Below are 20940 nucleotides of genomic sequence, written 5' to 3' on the forward strand. Positions count from 1 at the left end.
AGAGTACAACCTAGATCGCCCTGTTCACTATGCAAGTCGCATGCTCACCAAAGCAGAGCGCAACTTTAGCACCACAGAAAGGGAAGGTTTGGCTATGGTGTATTCTTTACAAAAGTTTCGTCATTACTTATTAGGGATTCACTCCACTATCATCACTAATCATCATGCGCTACGCTATCTTCTTAATAAACCCCAAGTTGCAGTAAGAGTCTGGAGGTGGCTACTTATATTCCAGGAGTTCGACTTCGGAGTAATCCTTAGTCCAGGCAAGCGACACGTCATGGCCGACCATCTCTCTCGCATACACTCAGGTGAGCCCGAAACTGTTGATGATGACTTTCCTGATAGTCATCTCTTTAAGGTCGACACGACCCCAGAATGGTATGGAGATGTGTTACATCTGCTTTCTACTGGCCTATATCCAGAGAATGCTTCTCCCTTGCAAAAAAGAAGACTCTTACTAAAGTCTAGACCTTTCTCCTTGATTGGTGAACAGCTCTATAAATCTCGGCCAGATAGTGTGCAACGAAGGTGCGTCTCCCCTCATGAGGTAGACCACATTCTGGAGGATGCACACAATGGTCCTACAGGTGGCCATTATCCCGATCACATCACGGCACAAAAAATCTTACACACGGGCTTGTGTTGGCCCTATATATTTAGAGATGCTATTGCTCATGTCAAAATTTGTGATGTCTGTCAGCGATGTGCACCCAAGCCTAGCAAGCAATCCAATCGCCCTCTGCAGGTATCTATGGCATGGTTGCCCTTTGAGCGATGGGGCTTGGACTTTGTTGGTCCAGTTACTCCATCTGCTCAACCCGGCAATCATAACTATCTCCTGGTAGCAACGGATTATGCAACAAAGTGGGCCGAAGTGGTGCCTACCATCGACTGTACAGCCGCTACTGTCGCAAAATTTTTGTATGAAAATATTTTTTGCAGGTTTGGGTGCCCTCTGGAAGTCACCAGTGATCGAGGTAGTCATTTTGTCAACGACCTAATCTCCACACTCCTCACGAAGTACAAGATGTTTCATCGCAAGTCTTGCTCTTACTATCCTCAAGCAAATGGGCAGGTTGAGAGCACTAACAAAGTGCTAATCACGCTTCTCAAGAAAGCTTGTCACCTGCATCCAACATCTTGGGCTCATGCTATCCTTGGCACAGTTTGGGCTTATCGCAGCTCCTTCAAGGCAACCACTAACTACACCCCATTCCAGCTAGCTTTCGGTCTAGAAGCAATTGCACCATATGAGTTCAACTCAGGTTCAGCAAGAGTGGGAAGTGTTCGTGTCACAACAGGGATTGCTCTTCAGGCCGAGAAACTTCGTCGCAAAGCGTGGCATGATCGCCATCTCCGAAAGCCGAAAATAATGCAGGGTTCCCTGGCGCTGCTATATCAGGCGAAGTATCTGAAAAAAGCTAAAAAGCTGGTCCGAGCCTGGCAAGGGCCATTCATGGTACACGAAATTTTGCCACAGAGGGCTGTCCAGTTAGTCACTCTGGCAAGCATTCCTTTACCACTGGTAAATGGATCAAGAATTAAGTGCTATCACTCGCCCTGAGTATATAGAACTTTGATGATGATTTCCATCCCACCACCATATGATTATCCCCTTCTCAGCTCTCTCCCTGTCTCTGGCTTACCATTTTCCCCTCTTCTCCACTCTTCCTCTTGGCAGTTCTCATCTCAGTTCTCACCTAAGATGTAGTCATTATTATCTTATAGAATTTCCCCTGTTTCAAGGCGTGCATCGTTTTGCTCTCATCTCATTGAGATAAGTGGGTTTTTGGAGTCCTACTATATTCCAACTTTGCTGCTGGCCTGTCTTGCTACCTCTCTGTTCTTATAATTTTCTTAAATATACGCGGTTCAAGTCTCGTCGGATAGATCTCTCATTATTGGATATTGTTCGACATTTAAACCTGCTCTAACTGATTGTGCGCTCTTACACACTCACTTCTCTCTATTTGCCTTTCTGGGTGATCTCTTTTCCATCTCTCTCACACACATGCAAAACAACTTTGCTCGTGGGTGTGAATTTCCCATAAACTTTCTCATAGCCCACATCTGGTTAATGAGAAGCCCAAAATCCTATTCGAGGAGAACAGCTAAAATTGTTATTTCGATCTCTTTTAAATCTTAATCTCTGTTTTTTCATTTCTCTCGTTCACTTCCCAATTGCATTAGTGTGTCCTTTGCTTTGCTGTGACCCTGGCCTCTTATAAACCCCCTCTTTCCGACCCTATCCTACCACCCTGGCCCCTAATTTAACCCTCTCCCTATCTAGCCCTGGACCCCTCACCCACTACTCACCCTCGCCCTTAATTTCCTACTTTCCTCCCCCTATAGACCTCTCGTTCCTACCCCAACCCTCGACCCCTCGCCCTATCCCACCTGTCCAGTCCTCGCCCTCGCCCCCTGTCGACCTCTCACCCCTATCCCAGCCCTCGCCCCCTATCGAGCCCTCGTCCCCTCCCCACCTATCGAGCTCTCGCCCCCTCCTCACCTATCGAGCTCTCCCCCCCCCCCCCCCCTCTCCAGCCCTCGCCCTCGCCCTCGTCCCCCCTATCAAGCCCTCGCCCTCGCCCCCCTCTCCAGCCCTTGCCCTCGCCCTCGCCCTCCCCCTCCCCTATCGAGCCCTCGCCCTCCCCCTCCTAACCTATCAACCCCTCGCCTCCTCTCCAGCCTTCGCCCTCGCCCCCTATCGAACCCTCACCTCTGCCATACCTTGCCAGTCCTCGCCCCCCCTTATTTTTTACCCAGAGCTCGCCCACCTATCGCTCGCTCTCACCGACCTCTCGCGCAAAGCCTTGATTAAGGCTGGCCGTCCTCTCTATCTCTCGCCCTCGGAACAGCATATTTTCTTCCTCCACCTATTAAGCAACATCAGCCGGTCTGCACCAAACTGTCAAAGGCGTTTTCACCTACAGGTCTCTTAGGAGAACAAATAGGAAGAGGAAGTTAGCAGAGTTGCAATTTTAGTTGGGATTGAATTGCAGTTGTGTGAGAGACACAATGATGTATGTGCTGAGAAATGTATTAGTTGAGGATATTGTCCATGTATGATCTTGGGGATCCTACAAATCCACTCTGCAGTGAGTTTGCTATAAGCTGTTGATTTCTATAAAGGACACTACTACAGTGCGTACAGTCAGCAACCAGTTGCTATGGCAAGAGGTAAAAAATTGTTGCCAAGGAAAAAGGCTCAACTCACAGGGAGGAAATTTATGCAACTGAAGAAGAATCAAAACATAGCAGCCATGGGGTCACAGACATGACGTCTAGTGCCCCATCCGACGAAAGTTACAGGGCGTCAGAGGCAGAGTCCGGCTTAGACGTGGACAATGATAGCGCCTCCGACAACGGCAACTCAAGTGATCAAGAGAAAGATCCAAAAGGAAAACGAAAAATCATGAGTCATATGATCAGTCATGAGGTTGCTAGGCCGTAAAAAACAAAACACAAAACGAAGTTTTCACTAAATTTTCACATGCAGCAGCCCAAACCATCTCTGATAGATATTCTCTCACAGGACCAATTGGATAACTTGGGTATCAAATCTTTAGCTGAAGCTATCCTTCCTGATGACATACCAGTCGGCATGGTTCATCAGATGTTGAAAAATTTTCCAAAAGTTAGAGGTCACACTTTGACAACTGCGCGTCTAGGACATGCAATGGGGATGACCAACTTTCCCTCACTACAGCCTAGTACCAGGTCTTACTCAAAGCTCTCCAAAGCTGATACCATAAAGGCATGTAAGGTATTATTCGAACCCGATCATCCTGAACTGCAGCATCACAAAGCTCTCTTAGCAGTTTTCAGATATTATTTTTTGGTGAGAGATGCGCAAGGACCAAAGGGGAAAGTAGAAGTACGTACCACATTCCCACTATGTGATGGTCTTTACTACTTAATCAAGAACATCCCTTGTGGGTTTCATCAGATCCTCTTTACATCATTGCAGACAAGGGCAAAAAGGTTTAGAGCACAAGTACGATCAGCTCAATCCAGCTTCAATGTTTTGCCGCGCCACTGTTGACCTGGGTGATCAACATCCGTATCAACCCTTTGGAAGTGGATGAAGATACAACAGTGCCACTGCCAGTAAAAAGGAAGTCTCTCGGTACAGATGATCAGAAGAAGAAGCCGAAGAAAAGAGTCAAAGTGGTCAAAGATACGGCAAAGACACTACGACCTCTGCCATTTTCAGAGAGTCAGACTAGGGTGACAGTTCCTCCAAGACGTCCTTCTTCTAACCCCGTTCCTGTCTCTACAATGCAGGAGGCCGTTGTGAGCTCCAATGGTCTTAGTACGCCCACTCCTGCTACTGAGGCGGTCTCTCTGCCACAGGTATCTCTTCCCACTACTACCATCTACACTCCTGCCACTGTTCCCACACCATTCTCGGCAGCACATGTAGTACCCTCGTCATTCCCTCCCATCTCCAGCTCACCTACTGAGCCTGCTACCAGTGTCACTCCGATCACCCCGACCACTACAATGCCTCCGGGTAACCCTGCTACTACTACACCTCAAGGTGCTAGTACTGCTTCCTCTAGTGGAGGCGACTCTTCTTCGTTGTTCAAAATCTCTGAAGAAAACCTACAGGAGTCAAGAAATGCCATAGCAATGATTGAACTTGGTGCAGAGACATTAGCAGCCACCCACCAGAAGCACTCGGCCACATATGCGGCCATGGAAGGCTGCTTGCGAGTTGCAGAGAGTGCCATAGCGGATAGAGATGCTACAATTTTTGCCTTGCGTGAGGCTCTGCACGTAAAGACACAGATTATTGATGACCTCAGAGCTCAAATGCAAGGATTTCGGGACATGCTAGTCCAAGGGGACATGCAGTTTCAGCAGCAGCCTCAACCTACCATGGGGTACGGGTGGGTTCGTCCAGCTAGATCAGTACAGCCGTCTATGGGATATGCTGAGTACAGTCATTGACAGTTTGGGGGAGGTACAGCTTCACATCAGCAGTTTGACTACTACCCTCAGGGATTTCAGCAGCCTAGCACCTTTGGCTCCTTACCCCACATGTCATCCTCCCAGACGGTTCCCTGTGATGGCTACGCAGGCGCACATAGACATGGGTGTGCGAGTCGGAGGCCTCAGTACACTTCAAGCCAAGTACTCCCATCCGCCGAGCAACAGGTGGCTGCTCCTTTCGCTGAGAGTCGGTTTGTGGATAGCCCTCATAGAGTATAGAGTTTTCCCATCAATCTGATGGCTCCACCTCCAGAGGCTGATACTTCGGGTGCAGCAGTGGCCACCACTCTAACTCTTGGATGACAGATTCAGGAGCTCACCATTGTAAATATGTAGTAGCTAAAGGTTTTCTTTCACAGTTTTTCAGTCTTTCTCTCACCGAGACGGTGAGCGGTCTTGTGGCAGGCAACCTGTAGCAGGCTACAGTGTCACTTTCACAGGACAGTTAGTACAGTTGGGACTTTACAGTTGGTCTTGGGTCTAGTCAGTAGCAGGCTACAATCACTTTCACAGGACAGTTAGTACAGTTGGGACTTTACAATTGGTCTTGGGTCTGGCCGGTCCACACTAGACGGTCACGCTGGACAGTGACATGTGGAGGGGATACGGTGGTCTACTGGACATCGTGGCCAGGTCATCACCACCACTCAGTGGAGATAGACTTAGATGTTGTCATTTATGAGCCGTTGGTGGCTCTTTATGGTTGTATATATGAGGAGTAGCGGTTGGGTCAGGCTATCTTTACGTAGTCGTCTTGATAGAGTCGATACACAGAGCACGTCTGCACCATCCCGGCACATCTGAGCCTCGACACCCCCATTGTACCTGTGAGTCTTGGGCTGGAGCTGAGTGTGCTGCCACGCCAGAGTCTTGTATCAGTTCTTTGAGATAGTCGAGTTATATGTTCTGGTCTGCTGTTGTGTCTCTGTGAGCTCAGTTGTTGTCTATTTGTTCCTTTGTTTTCAGTCTGTTTGAGTGAGATTGTCACGCACATTGCACTGAGGAGCACCCATCTCTCTCTCTCTCTCTCTCTCTCTCTCTCTCTCTCTCTCTCTCTCTCTCTCTCTCTCTCTCTCTCTCTCTCTCTCTCTCTCTCTCTCTCTCTCTCTCTCTCTCTCTCTCTCTCTCTCTCTCTCTCTCTCTCTCTCTCTCTCTCTCTCTCTCTCTCTCTCTCTCTCTCTCTCTCTCTCTCTCTCTCTCTCTCTCTGTGCTTATTCAGAGAGGGTTTTGGTCCTCTATCTAGGGTCATGAGTTATGAGGATCAGAGATGTCTTGGACTATATCTACTTGAGTTACACAGGTATAGAGACACTTTACTGGGGAGAGCTAGAGAGAGGCAGTCCCAGAGACACATTACAGATTTCTTTTCACTAGATATGGGACAGCCAGAGGAGCAGCCACCACTGCAAAGCTCGTCCCACACTCATTCGACCACTACTAGCACTCTCATCGACCGAGCATTGGAGCTACAGAGATACAGACGACCGCGACTGAGGAGAGGAGCTACACAGCATCGACGGAGACTACAACAGAAGATTCGAGCCATACTCTCTCGACATTCAGAGTGCAGATGAGGATGGATCCTCACCATTTCTTCCATCTTTGTTTCACACACTGTTACATCCAGTTTACCGGGTACCTATTGTATCAGCTGCTACACCCACGTAGTTTTAGATTGTAGTAGTAGTAGTAGTATTTTGTTCCACTTCTAGTTCTTTTCTAGTTCTTTTGTACCCAGACATGGTATTAGATTCACTATTTTGTAACTGATTGGTCTCATAGGTCATTTTGGCCTTTTGAAGACGTTAATATAACATTTCATTTCATTTCATTTCTCTCTATTCAGGCCAGTCACTACCACTCGACAGCTAGACAGACGTGCTGCAGCAGATTTCGGATCCTATCTCTACTGGAGGCACACTGATTGACCATGCGATGGACCTAGAGAGATCCTGGTGTCCACGATTACAGAGGAGGGCATCCCAGCATAGACGGAGACAAAGAGGAAGATTCGGATTATTTTGGCGCGCCACGCGTGATACCCATTCAAGGTCTTGACCATTGAGGACATCGAGAAGATCCGACACCGACCGATGCTGGAATTACTCTAAGCAGGAGGACTATCCCCTCTTAGTAGCTAATGTTGTTGTATTCCTCATTATTTTGTTTTTCATGAGATTGTATCCCCTCATTGTATTTTCCAGGTTATCAGCCCTCATTCTATATTAATGTATTGGCTAGAGAGTCTCTAGTCCATCCCAATTTCACTATAGCACGCGGTTTAGTTTTTTAGTCTTTCTTTAAGCACACAGACATTGTATCAGATTCACCAGTTTGTAACTTGTTGGTCTCATAGATCATTTTGCCCTAGACATTAATATACCATTTCATCTCATCTCATCTCATCTCATCTCTCTCTCTCTCTCTCTCTCTCTCTCTCTCTCTCTCTCTCTTTTGGAAAAAGTCAGGGCTGTATATTACTGAGTACAAAATAATCCCAGCGGATGCCAAAATAGCCTATCACGCGGGGTGTACAAGTTGAATGAAAGAAGGAGAGCCACTATAGTGACTACTCGACTAGAACAATCTCATGGTGGTCGGTGTGAGGAATGAAGGAGAAACCACTGAGGAGGGGCATAATGCCAAGTAATCTGACCACCTGTCAATGTGAAGAAGAGTGGGGATCGTGCCCAACGTCGAAGAAAGGCAAATCGACGAGCCTCGGCTGCTCTAGATGTACCGGAGGAGGAATCCCACTGCCAAATCAGGGTGTGAATGGTGTCTAGCCAAATGGCAGTGAGGATATCCTGAAGCAGCTGTGGAGCCGCACTGAGAATGTGAAGACAACGAGCTCTCCAAATATTCCATAGTGTAATACTAGTGATGACTGAGAAAACTGCATCACGTGTCTACGTATCTCCCTGCCAAGCAATCTGTGGTATCATAGCCAAAGTCCCTCGTCGATAACCAGTGGAGGTAAGCATGAAGGCTGGATCTGTGGCTTAGCCCTCGTAGAAAAGATGCGGGCCGGGCATCGACATCAACCATGAGACAGATCCCCAAGTAAGAAATCCATGTTGAACACCTGATCTACTGAGTAGAGAGCAAACTGCAAGCCACACTACATGGGAAGCTGAGCATGACCAAAGACAGTGAGCAGGCGACTCAAGTTGACGTAAAGGGCAGCGAGTACATAATGGATCATGACCCATAGTAGCTAGCCAAGTCCCAACCGGTAGTCCCGCATGAGCAATCATCCACATGAAAAAGGAAATACGACGAGCAACATGTAAATCCCAGATCGCGGACCAAAACTGCTGCAGATAGGCATGAGAGAGGCCTGAATGTAACCAGAAACGCATTCGAGTGGGCTGCTGAGGTTGCTGTCTCATCAATGCTAATCTTCCAATCCGGACAGTGTACTCAAAGAAAGATACGGGTGCCCCTGTGGGATCTGAGTGAGGCCAATGCCACTCTCCTGGGTCCCAGTAAAGCTGTGATAGGGCACGGCCCTCCCACACCCAAAGCCTCCAAAGTGCAGCATCAACGGAAGCAAAATGGGGATCAACACAACAACGCTTCCCGCGTGAGCCAACTACTCGTATGGCCTCCCATCGAGCACCGGAGGAGATAAGTAGTGGAGAAGTGGCCAAGTATGTCAATCGAGCATGAATCCCCTGAGAATTGTCAGTATCAACTGTGAATAGCATGGAGTCCAAACGAACTAATAAGAGAGTGCTGCGGTCAAAGAGGCCTTCCCAGCCACAATGAGGAGGCATCTGAAGCGTGCCGCGCATGACTGCATCCCACTGTGAAGGAACGGCAGAATCAATCTCAAGCAGTCTGTCTGGCACCCCGCGACCAATGTCATAATGTTCTGTCACAAAATCTGCATCCAACATACGTGTCTCATAAAACAACCGCATAGAGGCTGCAGGGCCAGAATCCCAAGCAGCCCAATCAATTTGAGTCCTCTCTCCAAGCTGACGAGGTGGATGAACCGAAGAATCAAGAACTGTAGCATTCCAAATGAGAGGCTAGCGCTCAATCTCCTCACGACATGAGGGAGGTGAGCGTACGATAGTCCGTCTCATGGAAACCCAAATCTGAAGGAGCGATCGTAGAAAGGGTGAGAGGGTGGAAGTAGACAAAGGAGCATCCGTAAAGAGAAAACGATACCCTGAATGCCAAGTATGACTGTCTCTAGTGCCGAGTCGTGGAGTCACTGTGCAAAGAGCAGCCTGAAGAAGCATCTTCCAAGGTTCTTGGCCAGGAAAAAGACCCCGAACAATAAGCTTGGTAAGAAGTGCGCGGCTCTGTAACTCTAGATCAATGATGCCAAGGCCTCCCTCTGATCTAGGACGAATGATCACGGACTAGCGAACTCTAGCACGAGTATCAATAGTCCCGTCTGTGCCACTCCATAAAAAGTTCCTTACTAGTCGGCGAAGCTGAGCTATCACACCAGAATGTAACATCCAACAAGAAGCCGTATACCATACTGTAGCCAGAATGACTTGGTTGGCGACCAATGCACGGCCAGCCAACGACAGATGACGTGAAGACCAATGGCATAGCTTCATGCGAATAGACTGTAGTACGGGTGCAAACTTCTGCTGTGAGGAAACATCAAATCCAACCTGGAAGCCCAAGTATCGGCATGTCTGACCCGACTGTAGCCATGTGAAACCAATAGCTGCCCCCCAAGTAGGTATGTCATCACTGCCAACCAATAACCCAAAGGATTTATACCAGTTAATGCGTGCACCACTGGCAATGCAAAAAACCTGTAGGGCCTCCCGCATTGCATCAAGAGCGGGTAGCAAATAGCGCAACATGAGCATAGTGTCATCAGCAAACTCTTGATCGATAAGGTCTGGAGCTGTAGGTACTGGCATGGTCAATCCCCGAAATGCATGACTCTCTCTCTCTCTCTCTCTCTCTCTCTCTCTCTCTCTCTCTCTCTCTCTCTCTCTCTCTCTCTCTCTCTCTCTCTATAATTATATATATATATATATATATATATAATATATATATATATATATATATATATATATATATATATATATATATATATATATAGAAAACTGGCATCTTTCTTCGAGATGACCTCACCCTCTCGCAGATTGCTCATATGCAAGAAGTAATACCGGAAATTAGAGCAGCAAGGGAAAAGGGAAAGATTGCTTTTTATAGGGATGGAAAGGTGGTGATATTGGAGCGACACCCCGCATGACGGTGCGAGACCTATGGGACCACACTAAAGATGGCAACCTGGAATTTAATGGGTCACTCCACGTTGATGTAGGATCCTTTGAGGATAGTTTCACGGGGAGAGACATCATTGTCTACTCTGAGATGCATGAAGCACCTGGTCAATCCATGCCACAGGTGAGCGGATATAGATGGGAGACGGCATGCAGACAGGAGACCAGATCGGAGCATCGAGGACGGGGGCTCAGGGGGAGTGGCAGTTCTATTCAGGGAGTAACTGCAGCCACTGATATATATAGCACGCAAGGATGAACAGGCTAGGTACATGTGGGTGAGGCTCAGGGCAGAGACGGCAGACACCTCTACATAGCTATTTGTTACTTTCCTCCTTATACGTCAGTATATGCATCACCTAGAGGACAATCCCCCTTTGCTATTTTGGATAATGATATATGGGAGTTTTCCAAGGAGGGTGACATTATCATACTAGGGGATTTCAATGCTAGGACTGCCCACCACCAGACAATATTTTATGATACTTCCGAAGAAATGCTTAGGGAGCTGGACGTCACAGAGATGGGTCTATCCAGACTATCACAAGATGAGGAATACACTGAATATGGCAGATACTTGATAGATATGGGAACCGCACACAGATTGGCCATTGTGAATGGCCTAGAAAGATTTTCGACAACTGGAGGTTTTACTTGATTTCCACACCGACATGGTGCCAGCACAGTGCATTATGTTATGGCCCAGCCAGGTCTCATTCCATTCTTTCAGGATTTCATGGTGGGCACTAGGCCAGTTGGAGTAGCAGTTGATCATGCTATCGTGTCTTTCACCCTGACCTTTCAGTTCAGCACGGCTCCATTAGGAGAGGTCCTCACACACACTCGGTATACCTTCATGATGGAGACGGATTCTGTGTATATGGATGAGATATACAGGCAGCTATGCACCCAGGAGCCGGGACGGCCACTGGATGAACTCACTCAGATACTGACAGAGACGCTCCATGATGCAGCATCAAAGGCATACCCCCACAGCCAGCCCACACGGAGGCGATCTCGGAGCATGCCCCAGGACAGTTGGTATGATGAGGAGTGCAGAGAGACGAGGATCAAATTACAGAGGGAAGTGCTCATGGGTAACACATAGACAGTCACGGATTATCTTTCGCCACCTAGTGCGACAAAAGAAAAGGGCCCATCTATCTCAGCTAGAGTGGGATCTATATCAGCTATTTAAAAATCGGGACTCAGGCAAAGCATAGAGGCTATTTCACGAGCATTATTCACCACCAACGGTCACCTCCACTGAGACATGGGGGGAATATGCCACATCCCTCTACACAGCATCAGGGCAACCGCCTCTGCCGGACCCACTAGAGACATGCCCGGAGACATGTTCTTTCTTTACTGCCGAGAGGGTAAGGAAAGCCATTGACAGGATGAAGACAAGGAGGGCACATGATCATGATGGTATGGTAGCAGAGCACTTCATCCATGCCAAAGATATGCTTGTAGATCTCTTGGCTATGATGTTTAATCGAGCCATGTATGAGGGCTTCCCGGATACTTGGAGTTTGTCTACGATTGTGCCTATTTTCAAGTCGGGAGATCCCATGATTCGTGCGAATTATCGCACTATCATGGTTGGTCACACATTAGCTATGTTGTATGCATCCGTTCTTGAGCAGGAGCTGAGTAGATGGGCAGAGCGGGAGGGCATAAGGGCACCATGGCAAGCAGTTTTCAGGAGAGGTTTCTCCACTCTTGACCAGATTCTAACACTCAGAGCTATTATAGAGGAGGGTAGACACCATGGCAAGAGGATCTATTGTAGCTTTGTGGATTTCCGCAAAGCTCTTGAGACAGTGCCGAGAGCCAGACTTATACGCACACTACAGGACATGGGGGTGCCTACAGAGCTGATATGGGGTATTCTGGCTCTATATAGGACAGTGATGGGGCGGGTACGCACCACTGAGGGAATGTCCGACATGGTCCACTCCACTATTGGAGTAAAGCAAGGATGCCCCCTATCCCCGACTCTTTTTGGGATGTATGTGGATGAGTGTTCGGACTATGTAGAGCGTCAAGGGAACAGGGGGGCACAGCTAGCAGGGACATGGATTCCGCTGTTACTATACGCTGATGATATTGTGCTGATTTCTGACTCTCCAGAGGGGATGCAACGTCATTTGGATGCTCTGCATACATTTGCTCGTGACAGTGGATTGTTTGTCAATCTAGGGAAAACCAAGGTTATGGTGTTTAACACCACACCACAGTGGGTCAGGAGGTCGGCACCCACATGTATGTATGGCCAGGAGACTGTGGAGTACACAGATGCATATACTTATCTTGGAGTAGTCTTCGGTGGACCGGTGTTTTCACTAAGGAGAGCATCAGAGACTAGACTGACAAGAGCATATGCAGCTTTGGGCGGACTGGAGAGGATGTGTTCAGTTTCAAGAACCGCGAACAAAGCTTTGGTTTTTTTGACACTCTGGTGACTCCAGCTATGCTCTATGGAGTTCAGGTATGGGGACCCTCACTAGACCACCATGGGAGATCTGGCAACACAGATGGATGGAGATGTATGGAGAGGCCTCTGGTCTCTATGATCGCTCGGATGATTCGGGCTAAGGCCTCAGTACCACATGAGATTATCCGAGCCGAGCTAGTTGCCCCCCCCCCTCCTGGTGGAGGCATTGACGAGATCGGTATCCTTTATGCACGGTCTATGGGATCTACCCAGGGACAGATACGCTCGGCTTGCCCTAGAGTCATCTTGACAACTAGCTCTACAAGGCAATACAGAATGTTGGTATGGACAGATGAAAGCATGGTTTCAGTCGCATGGTCTCAACATGGATAGATTACCTCCACTTCAATACTCCCTGGATGCACCCTCTCTGTCTCTCACACAGACAGAGATCACCAGACTCATACGTCAGGATCTGATTCAGCTAAATACCAGGAGCACATGGATACAGCCAACACAGGAGTTGGGCACGAAGATGGCCTTATACAAAGAGCATCTTCTCCAACTCACGGAGGACAGCTTTGTAATTAGGCCTGCATACATGGATACACACTTATCTCATGGGATAAGATGCGCTATTGGACAGATACGCACATCCTCACATCAGCTCCAGATCGAGTTCCGGCCGATTTCGAGGGGTGCCGGCAGGAGCCAAGATATGTCACCTATGTAACTTAGAGCCAGAGACAGAGCTGCACAACACATGTCACTGTCCAACATACTATGAGATACGCAGCCGCTTCCACTGCCTGTTCAGAGAAGGGTTCGGACCTTTTTCTAGAGTCATGAGATACAAGGATCAGAGGTGTCTCTGATTGTTCCTGCTAGAGCTGCGTAGACTTAGGGAGAGCTTGCTGAGGACATCAGGGAAAAGAGACGAATCACAGATTTCTTTACACTAGCGAGAGGAGAGCCAACGGAGCAGTCATTACAGCTGATCTCAGAGCCTACTCATACTAGAGGTACACTGCTTGACTGAGCCACTGAGCTTGGCAAATCCAGGCGTCCACGACCTCGGGGGGTCTCCCACTACCGACGAAGGCTGCAACAGAAGATACAGATTACTCTAGCTCAACATGCAAGACGCCCAACCAGAGTGCTAACCATGGAGGAGGTCGATGAGATCCGACAGCGACCGATGAGAGATTTCATATAAACCCACAACCCCCCCCCCCCCCCCCCCCCCCCCCACACACACTAGTGCTTTAGTGTCTTACAGTTAGTGTTAGTTCTTCGTAACTTTCTAATTTCCATACTCAGACATGGTATCAGATTCACCAATTGTAACTTTTTGGTCTCATAGGTCATTTTGGCCTCATGAAGACATTAATATGACATTTCATCTCTCTCTCTCTCTCTCTCTCTCTCTCTCTCTCTCTCTCTCTCTCTCTCTCTCTCTCTCTCTCTCTCTCTCTCTCTCTCTCTCTCCAGCGTTTTCCCTCGCCAGACTCAGGCTTCAGCGCCACCGCCACTCTCCCCTCGCCAGCGCCAGCGTTTTTCCCTCGCCAGCCTCAGGCTCAGCCCGCCACTCAGCAGCTACAGAAGAGGAAGAAGCAGAAGGGGGGGGGGGGGGGGGGGGGGAGGGGGGGTCCTTTTTCTTTTGCCTCCCCCAGTGGGGAGTGGGGGCCCCTGTGGGGTGGACATATACAACACCCCCCAACTCACACTAGCATGGCCCCACCCAAGAAGACTTTTGCGGCAACCATGGCCTCAAGTATCCCACCCATCCCACCCCCTCTCAAACCACAGTCACCATGGGAAACCTTCATCATGAACGAGTTGAAGAGGCTACAGCAGGAGGTAACCAGCTTGAAGTCGGAGTTGATCACCAAAGAAGCCCGGATATCCAATCTAGAAGAGCAGTTACAGAATGTTGTGACCAAACAACAAATTCAAGAGAAAACCCAAGAAGAGACATTGGAAGCAGCACAGCAAGACCATAATACTTCAAAGGTACAATCTGAGACTTTTGTTAAAGAAGTGCTATCAGTTTTGAAGGAAAATGAGAGGAAAAAAAGCTTGGAAGGATATGTCGGAATTGGTGGTTTACCAGATGATTGGTCGGTGGGCACTTTACCAGTTGAACATTTAGAAGGCTACATCCTAGATGTAGACATACTTAAGGAAAGATTAAGTAAAGCGGTGCCCTTCGTGGATCTTGGTGACCCAACTCACATTGAAGTTAAAGGGAAGCATGCAAAGGTTTGCTACTACAACCTACACGAGAAGATCAAGGTAATGAAGCAGACTAAATCATTGCAAGGTACATCAGTATGGATCTTGGATGAATTGACACCCCTTCAACTCAAAAGAGCCAAAGAGTTGGCTAAAGTCAGAGAAGCAAGGAAGCAAGGAAAATGGGCAGTGTATAGAGGAGGAAAAGCTATTATCCGAGACTTCAAGAATCCATCCATTCCCACAAAGACATGGACTTAGGTATTCTATAGATGTAGACACAGTATGCACACGGTGATCTCTTACCATTGTAAACCTAGCTCTCATGAGTCATGAGAGCAATGAGGTTATGTTTTGCACATGCACTCATTTTCCTTTTATGATACCCGAAGTGGAATGTAACCAAAGATGTATCGGTTTTGTCCTATATATAGGTCAGCTTTGGCCTCCACATGACGTTAATAGATTCTCTTTCTTTCTTTCTCTCTCTCTCTCTCTTTCTTACACAGTTTTGCAGAGGATAGTGGATTGTCTGTAAACCTTGGTAAAACCAAGGTCATGGTGTTTAACACCACACCGCAGTGGATCAGGAGATCGGCACCGACCTTCACGTATGGTCAAGAGATTGTGGAGTATACAGATGCATACACTTACCTTGGGATAGTCTTCACTGGGCCGAGGTTTTCTTTGGGGAGAGCAGCAGAGACTAGACTGACCAGAGCTTATGCGGCCTTGGGAGGCTTGGAGAGGATGTGTTCGCAGGTTCAGTTCCAGGAACCTCGGACAAAGTTATGGCTCTTTGATACTTTAGTAGCCTCAGCTATGATGTATGGGGTACAGGTATGGGGACCTTCTGTAGGCCAGGATTGTTGGAGACGTATGGAGAGGCCCTTGGTATCTATGATCTCCCGATTGATTAGAGCCAAGGCCTCCGTACCTCACGCGATCATTCGAGCAGAGCTAGCTGCCCCCCCCATGGAGATTGAGGCGCTTACCAGATCAGTGTCCTTTGTGCACAGCCTATGGGATACTACTAGAGACAGATATGCTAGACTGGCCCTTGAGTCTTCCAGACAGTTAGCTCTACAGGGGGACACTTCATGCTGGTATGCACAGATGACTTCATGGTTTCAGACGCATGGCTTCACCATGGACAGGTTGCCCCCTTTCCAGTATTCTCTTCAGGCACCCTCGCTGTCTCTTACACGGGTGGAGATCACTAGACTCATTCGTCAGGACCTGATCCAGCTCGACACCAGGAGGACATGGATAGAGCCGCCTCAGGAGTTGAGCACGAAGATGGCTTTCTATAGAGAGCATCTTCTCCACCTCAGAGGAGATGGGTTTGTGATTCGACCCAGCTACATGGACACACATATGTCTCATGGTTTGCGTTGTGCCATTGGTCAGATACGCACATCCTCACATCAGCTCGAGATTGAGACTGGTAGATTCAGAGGGATACCAGCAGACAGCAGGATATGCCGATTATGCCAGAGAGAGCCAGAGACAGAGTTGCACTACATATGTCATTGCACAGTGTTCTATGAGATACGGGGGCGTTTCCACTGCTTATTCAGAGAGGGTTTTGGTCCTCTATCTAGGGTCATGAGTTATGAGGATCAAAGATGTCTTGGACTATATCTACTTGAGTTACACAGGTATAGAGACACTTTACTGGGGAGAGCTAGAGAGAGGCAGTCCCAGAGACACATTACAGATTTCTTTTCACTAGATATGGGACAGCCAGAGGAGCAGCCACCACTGCAGAGCTCATCCCACACTCATTCGACCACTACTGGCACTCTCATCGACCGAGCATTGGAGCTACAGAGATACAGACGACCGCGACTGAGGAGAGGAGCTACACAGCATCGACGGAGACCACAACAGAAGATTCGAGCCATACTCTCTCGACATCCAGAGTGCAGATGAGGATGGATCCTCACCATTTCTTCCATCTTTGTTTCACACACTGTTACATCCAGTTTACCGGGTACCTATTGTATCAGCTGCTACACCCACGTAGTTTTAGATTGTAGTAGTAGTAGTAGTATTTTGTTCCACTTCTAGTTCTTTTCTAGTTCTTTTGTACCCAGACATGGTATTAGATTCACTATTTTGTAACTGATTGGTCTCATAGGTCATTTTGGCCTTTTGAAGACGTTAATATAACATTTCATTTCATTTCATTTCTCTCTCTCTCTCTCTCTCTCTCTCTCTCTCTCTCTCTCTCTCTCTCTCTCTCTCTCTCTCTCTCTCTCTCTCTCTCTCTCTCTCTCTCTCTCTCTCTCTCTCTCTCTCTCAGTTTCCAGTTGTGTTGCAAGTGTTAAACTCTATTCTAGTCTCATTCTTTTCAACTAGCATGTGGTGCCCTCTACGGTTGCAACCAGCAGATCGCGGCATAGTCACATGGGAACGAGGGACAAAACCCTACGGACGAGGGGATGCCAAAGCCCGGGTCGGGAACAAGTCACGGAGGGGGACGGGAAGGGATGGTCGGCAGCCGGCTAGAGGGTCAAATAGTAGGGTCACAAAGGGATGTCCTAGGGATGCATCTGGAGGATGGCAAGCTATCGGGGATGGCAAAGGGGCAAAAATAGTAAGAAGTGACCATTTTAGACCATTCATTCCCCAAGTTTTGAGCTCTCCTGACAACGGGGCAATAGCCAAAATATAGCCACCCTCCATTAGCTATAAAAGAGAGCTTCACTCCCCCTTGACTGGCACATATAAGAGCTCAAGCTTGAAGCTCCTTGTTCCTCAATCTGCCTCGCAAGTCTTTTCATGTGGTTATGTAAAACTCTTAAAAAGGATGTATTTTTTTCCATTCCTTACCTCGTCCCATGTTTCTGGCATTGTCGCTGTAATATAGCCAATGCATCATATCCTCATATCAGCCTTGCCCCAGCTGTCAATCCGGCCAAACAAAAAATGACCCCAAGATATACATATGAAGTGACCACCTCCACCTGGTTCATGCCCTGCCTCGATGTGTGAAAGATCATGACCTTGTTCTTCCCAAGGTTCAAAATGCGAGCCCTGTGTGTACAAAAGTCATCTAATGCGCTGTTGTAATCCTCGGACTTAAAAAGCCATATCATATCATCAGCATCAGCATCCGTCCTATAACTCTCCCATTAGCCATCATGCTCTGCTAGTGGTTGTTCCTGTGATGATGGAGGCTTGGAAGTCAAACAACTATATCATAAAGGCATGTGAGGCTAAGTATGAGCATAGTTTGTACATGACTCAGAGAACTGTAGGTTATTTTGCTAGCGATTCTTTGCTTGGCTATGAACAAGGTTTCACTCAAAACACATATTTATCAGTCTTCCCATACTGTACGATAAATAGCGTAACGGTATTTAGTACTTTACGTACTGGTTGTTATTTTATACGTGCACACAAATACACATACATGCCTGTATGCATGCATGTATCTAGGGTTGTCCACATATGCTATATACAAGCATGTACACGTGTATATAGTATATACATCCATTTACATGTATGCAAGCATGCATAAATAGACATGTACTGCTATTTCAATTCAATACTTGACAAAATTTTCGTACTGGTAGTGATTACCCATACTGCACAACATTTTTTTTCGTACCGTACTTATCATACCTATGCACCTTGGCAATGAACGACACCATGAATGCAAAGGTAATACCCCAAAGAGGCAACAACACTTACAAAAGGTCACAAATCACCTCAAAGAAGACGTTTTGAATGTGATACGAAGTCTTGAATGCAGCTAAATTTTACTCAGTTACATAGTTTTGTTAAAAATGAGTAAATATACCAAAAGGAAAGGTAAAAGAGCTATCCTATGTAGGTTTAGGAGTTATACTGTAAGTGGGCTATGTGTAGGTTGAGTACGTCGCTAGGAATGAATGGATCCATTCCTAGCGACGTACTCATATCCATCTAATATTTAACTAAAGCATTGCTTGGGCATAACAAATCTCTCTCTCTGAGTAACCAAAAACCTTTTATGATCGTGTAATCTTTTGACTACATCATCTTAATCTTTGATAAAACTGTCTACAAAATTGCTTCTACCTTGGCCACTGCAAAATCTGGCTCTTGGGATCCCTTGAATATCCCGTTAACAAGAAGAAAAGGTCAGTACACAAGTATCCCACCACTATTTGCCAGAAGATGGCTCAGCAAGGTCACAGAGCTTGCTTGGCTCCTTACATGATTCCCACCTTACTAGGGTTTAGTCAGCAATCAATACCAAAAAATTGAAACATACCGGAAACATACGCATACACACATGGGTATGGAAGTATGTTATAAGTATGTTTCGAAGGGGTTGCCAAAAACACACGTGACCTTACATTCTGGCCAATTTTATAGATAAATATTCTATTTATGCTGTTGCAAAAACGTTCAAATTTCAAACAATGATAATATTATGAGAAGAAATATGGAAGTTGAAACTTGCAACATAACATGGACATTTAGGACAAGTTTTCATTGCTCATAAAGCTCCAAACCGTGGTAGATTGGTTGATTACAACAAAATGAGGCATAGAGGCTGGCTACTGTGAAGAACAAAGCTTGAAAGCAAAAAGTACAACAAAGGGGCTGCCCTTTCGCCGAAACGCACTTTGACTCTTTGGTCTAAGGCGTAATGAACTAAATCAAACCATCCCCAAAAAAGTACAACAAAAACACATCATACAAGGTCCAAGGTGGGTCCAGGCGTAATGCAAGTGACTAGTTACTCCATAGACTTCATCTCTTTCATGATGGAGTGAGAAGAATCATCTTCACCAGCACCACTATTATCATCATGAATATCACTATTGCCTTCACTATTCAATGCCCAAACATACTGTTTATTTTTTCAAAAACTCAAGTATGTTTGACCCAAACATAAGTCAAAAAATCCCATAAGTTGCAAACGTCTACAAGATGAAGCATAAGCAAATGTTTCAATCTTTGACTAATACTTAATAACAACCCTGAAACTTTGGAATGTTTTGATTGCAGATGCGAAAAACTTGAAACACCAGACCTGCCAGAACCCAGCCAGACTTGCGTAGCACCACCTCCGTTGTATCTGTATCTGTATACATAGCCACCTTCTTGGTTTTTCAGCTCTTCAGAACTGAGTTCTTTGACTCTATACTGAGCGTCAGAATCTGCTGTCTCATTTCTTGGATCCATACGCACCTGAGGAGGTAAGGTACCACTTTGAAGTTTCGATACTCAATCAAATGTTCCGACCAAAATAAATTAAAGTTTGAAACTAAAGAGCTCTAATCAGTTACCTTGTCAAAGTTCAGGATAAAAATTGCATTTGGCACAGGCTTGTTCATGTCTGCAGCAGATGTTGTGCCTGCCTCGTAGCCAAATAGATAAGAGTATAGAGTATTGAAGATTGTCTCTACATGGGTAACCTCCACCTCATACAAGGGCACTTCTTTGCCATGTTCCTTCTACATAAAAACATAAAACTCAAAGGCTGCGAAAGAGGATCCAACCAAAGACTGTTTGCCCTTTTCCAAAACAACTCACCTCTCGTGTCTTTCCTGAATGCACCATTGCAGCCTTGATTGTTTGCTCAAATGCTAAAAGCTCTGGCTGCCCAACCTAAGAAAAAGAAACAAAAATGTCACAATTTGGGTACTTCACCATGAAAGAGACATCGTGCAAGCACACGCATGTGAACCCATGAGAATCTTCATGTTCTTGGCTTTCAACTTCCTCGCTGGGAAATACAAAAAATTGAACCTTTCCTGCAGTGAAGTTTGAATCATTGTAGAATTTACTATCTGAGATGACAAAGACATACATAACAGTAACACAACAGTGGAAGCTGGACAAGGACTGGAGATTCACCCCAAGCATCGGTCTAGGTTCAAGAAGACTGGCTGAAGATGGTGTGCATTTCATTGTAACCAGCTTCATTAATGAAGGAAAAATGACTCTATTTCTGGCCTGTATATCTTCGACACTCTCCTCAATTTCCCAGTG

General features: G+C 46.8%; 1 protein-coding gene across 2 annotated transcripts in view; it reads right to left on the reverse strand.

The window, feature by feature from the left end:
• Window positions 1-20940, reverse strand: part of LOC147463159 (uncharacterized) — a 78559-nt gene that overhangs the window by 34726 nt on the left and 22893 nt on the right. Inside the window, exons 3-5 of one of the 2 annotated variants that reach the window (XM_086487512.1) lie at window positions 20482-20556; window positions 20235-20399; window positions 19979-20136 (exon numbers count right to left, since the gene is read on the reverse strand). In XM_086487512.1, the coding sequence (XP_086343638.1) occupies window positions 19979-20136; window positions 20235-20399; window positions 20482-20556 (398 nt within the window). Of the gene's footprint in view, window positions 1-19978; window positions 20137-20234; window positions 20403-20481; window positions 20557-20940 lie in introns of both variants that reach the window. The other variant, XM_086487503.1, reaches the window with a different exon arrangement.

The sequence above is a fragment of the Adiantum capillus-veneris genome, chromosome 2 (assembly GCF_014529385.1).
Source record: "Adiantum capillus-veneris isolate H3 chromosome 2, ASM1452938v2, whole genome shotgun sequence".
NCBI lineage: Eukaryota > Viridiplantae > Streptophyta > Polypodiopsida > Polypodiales > Pteridaceae > Adiantum > Adiantum capillus-veneris.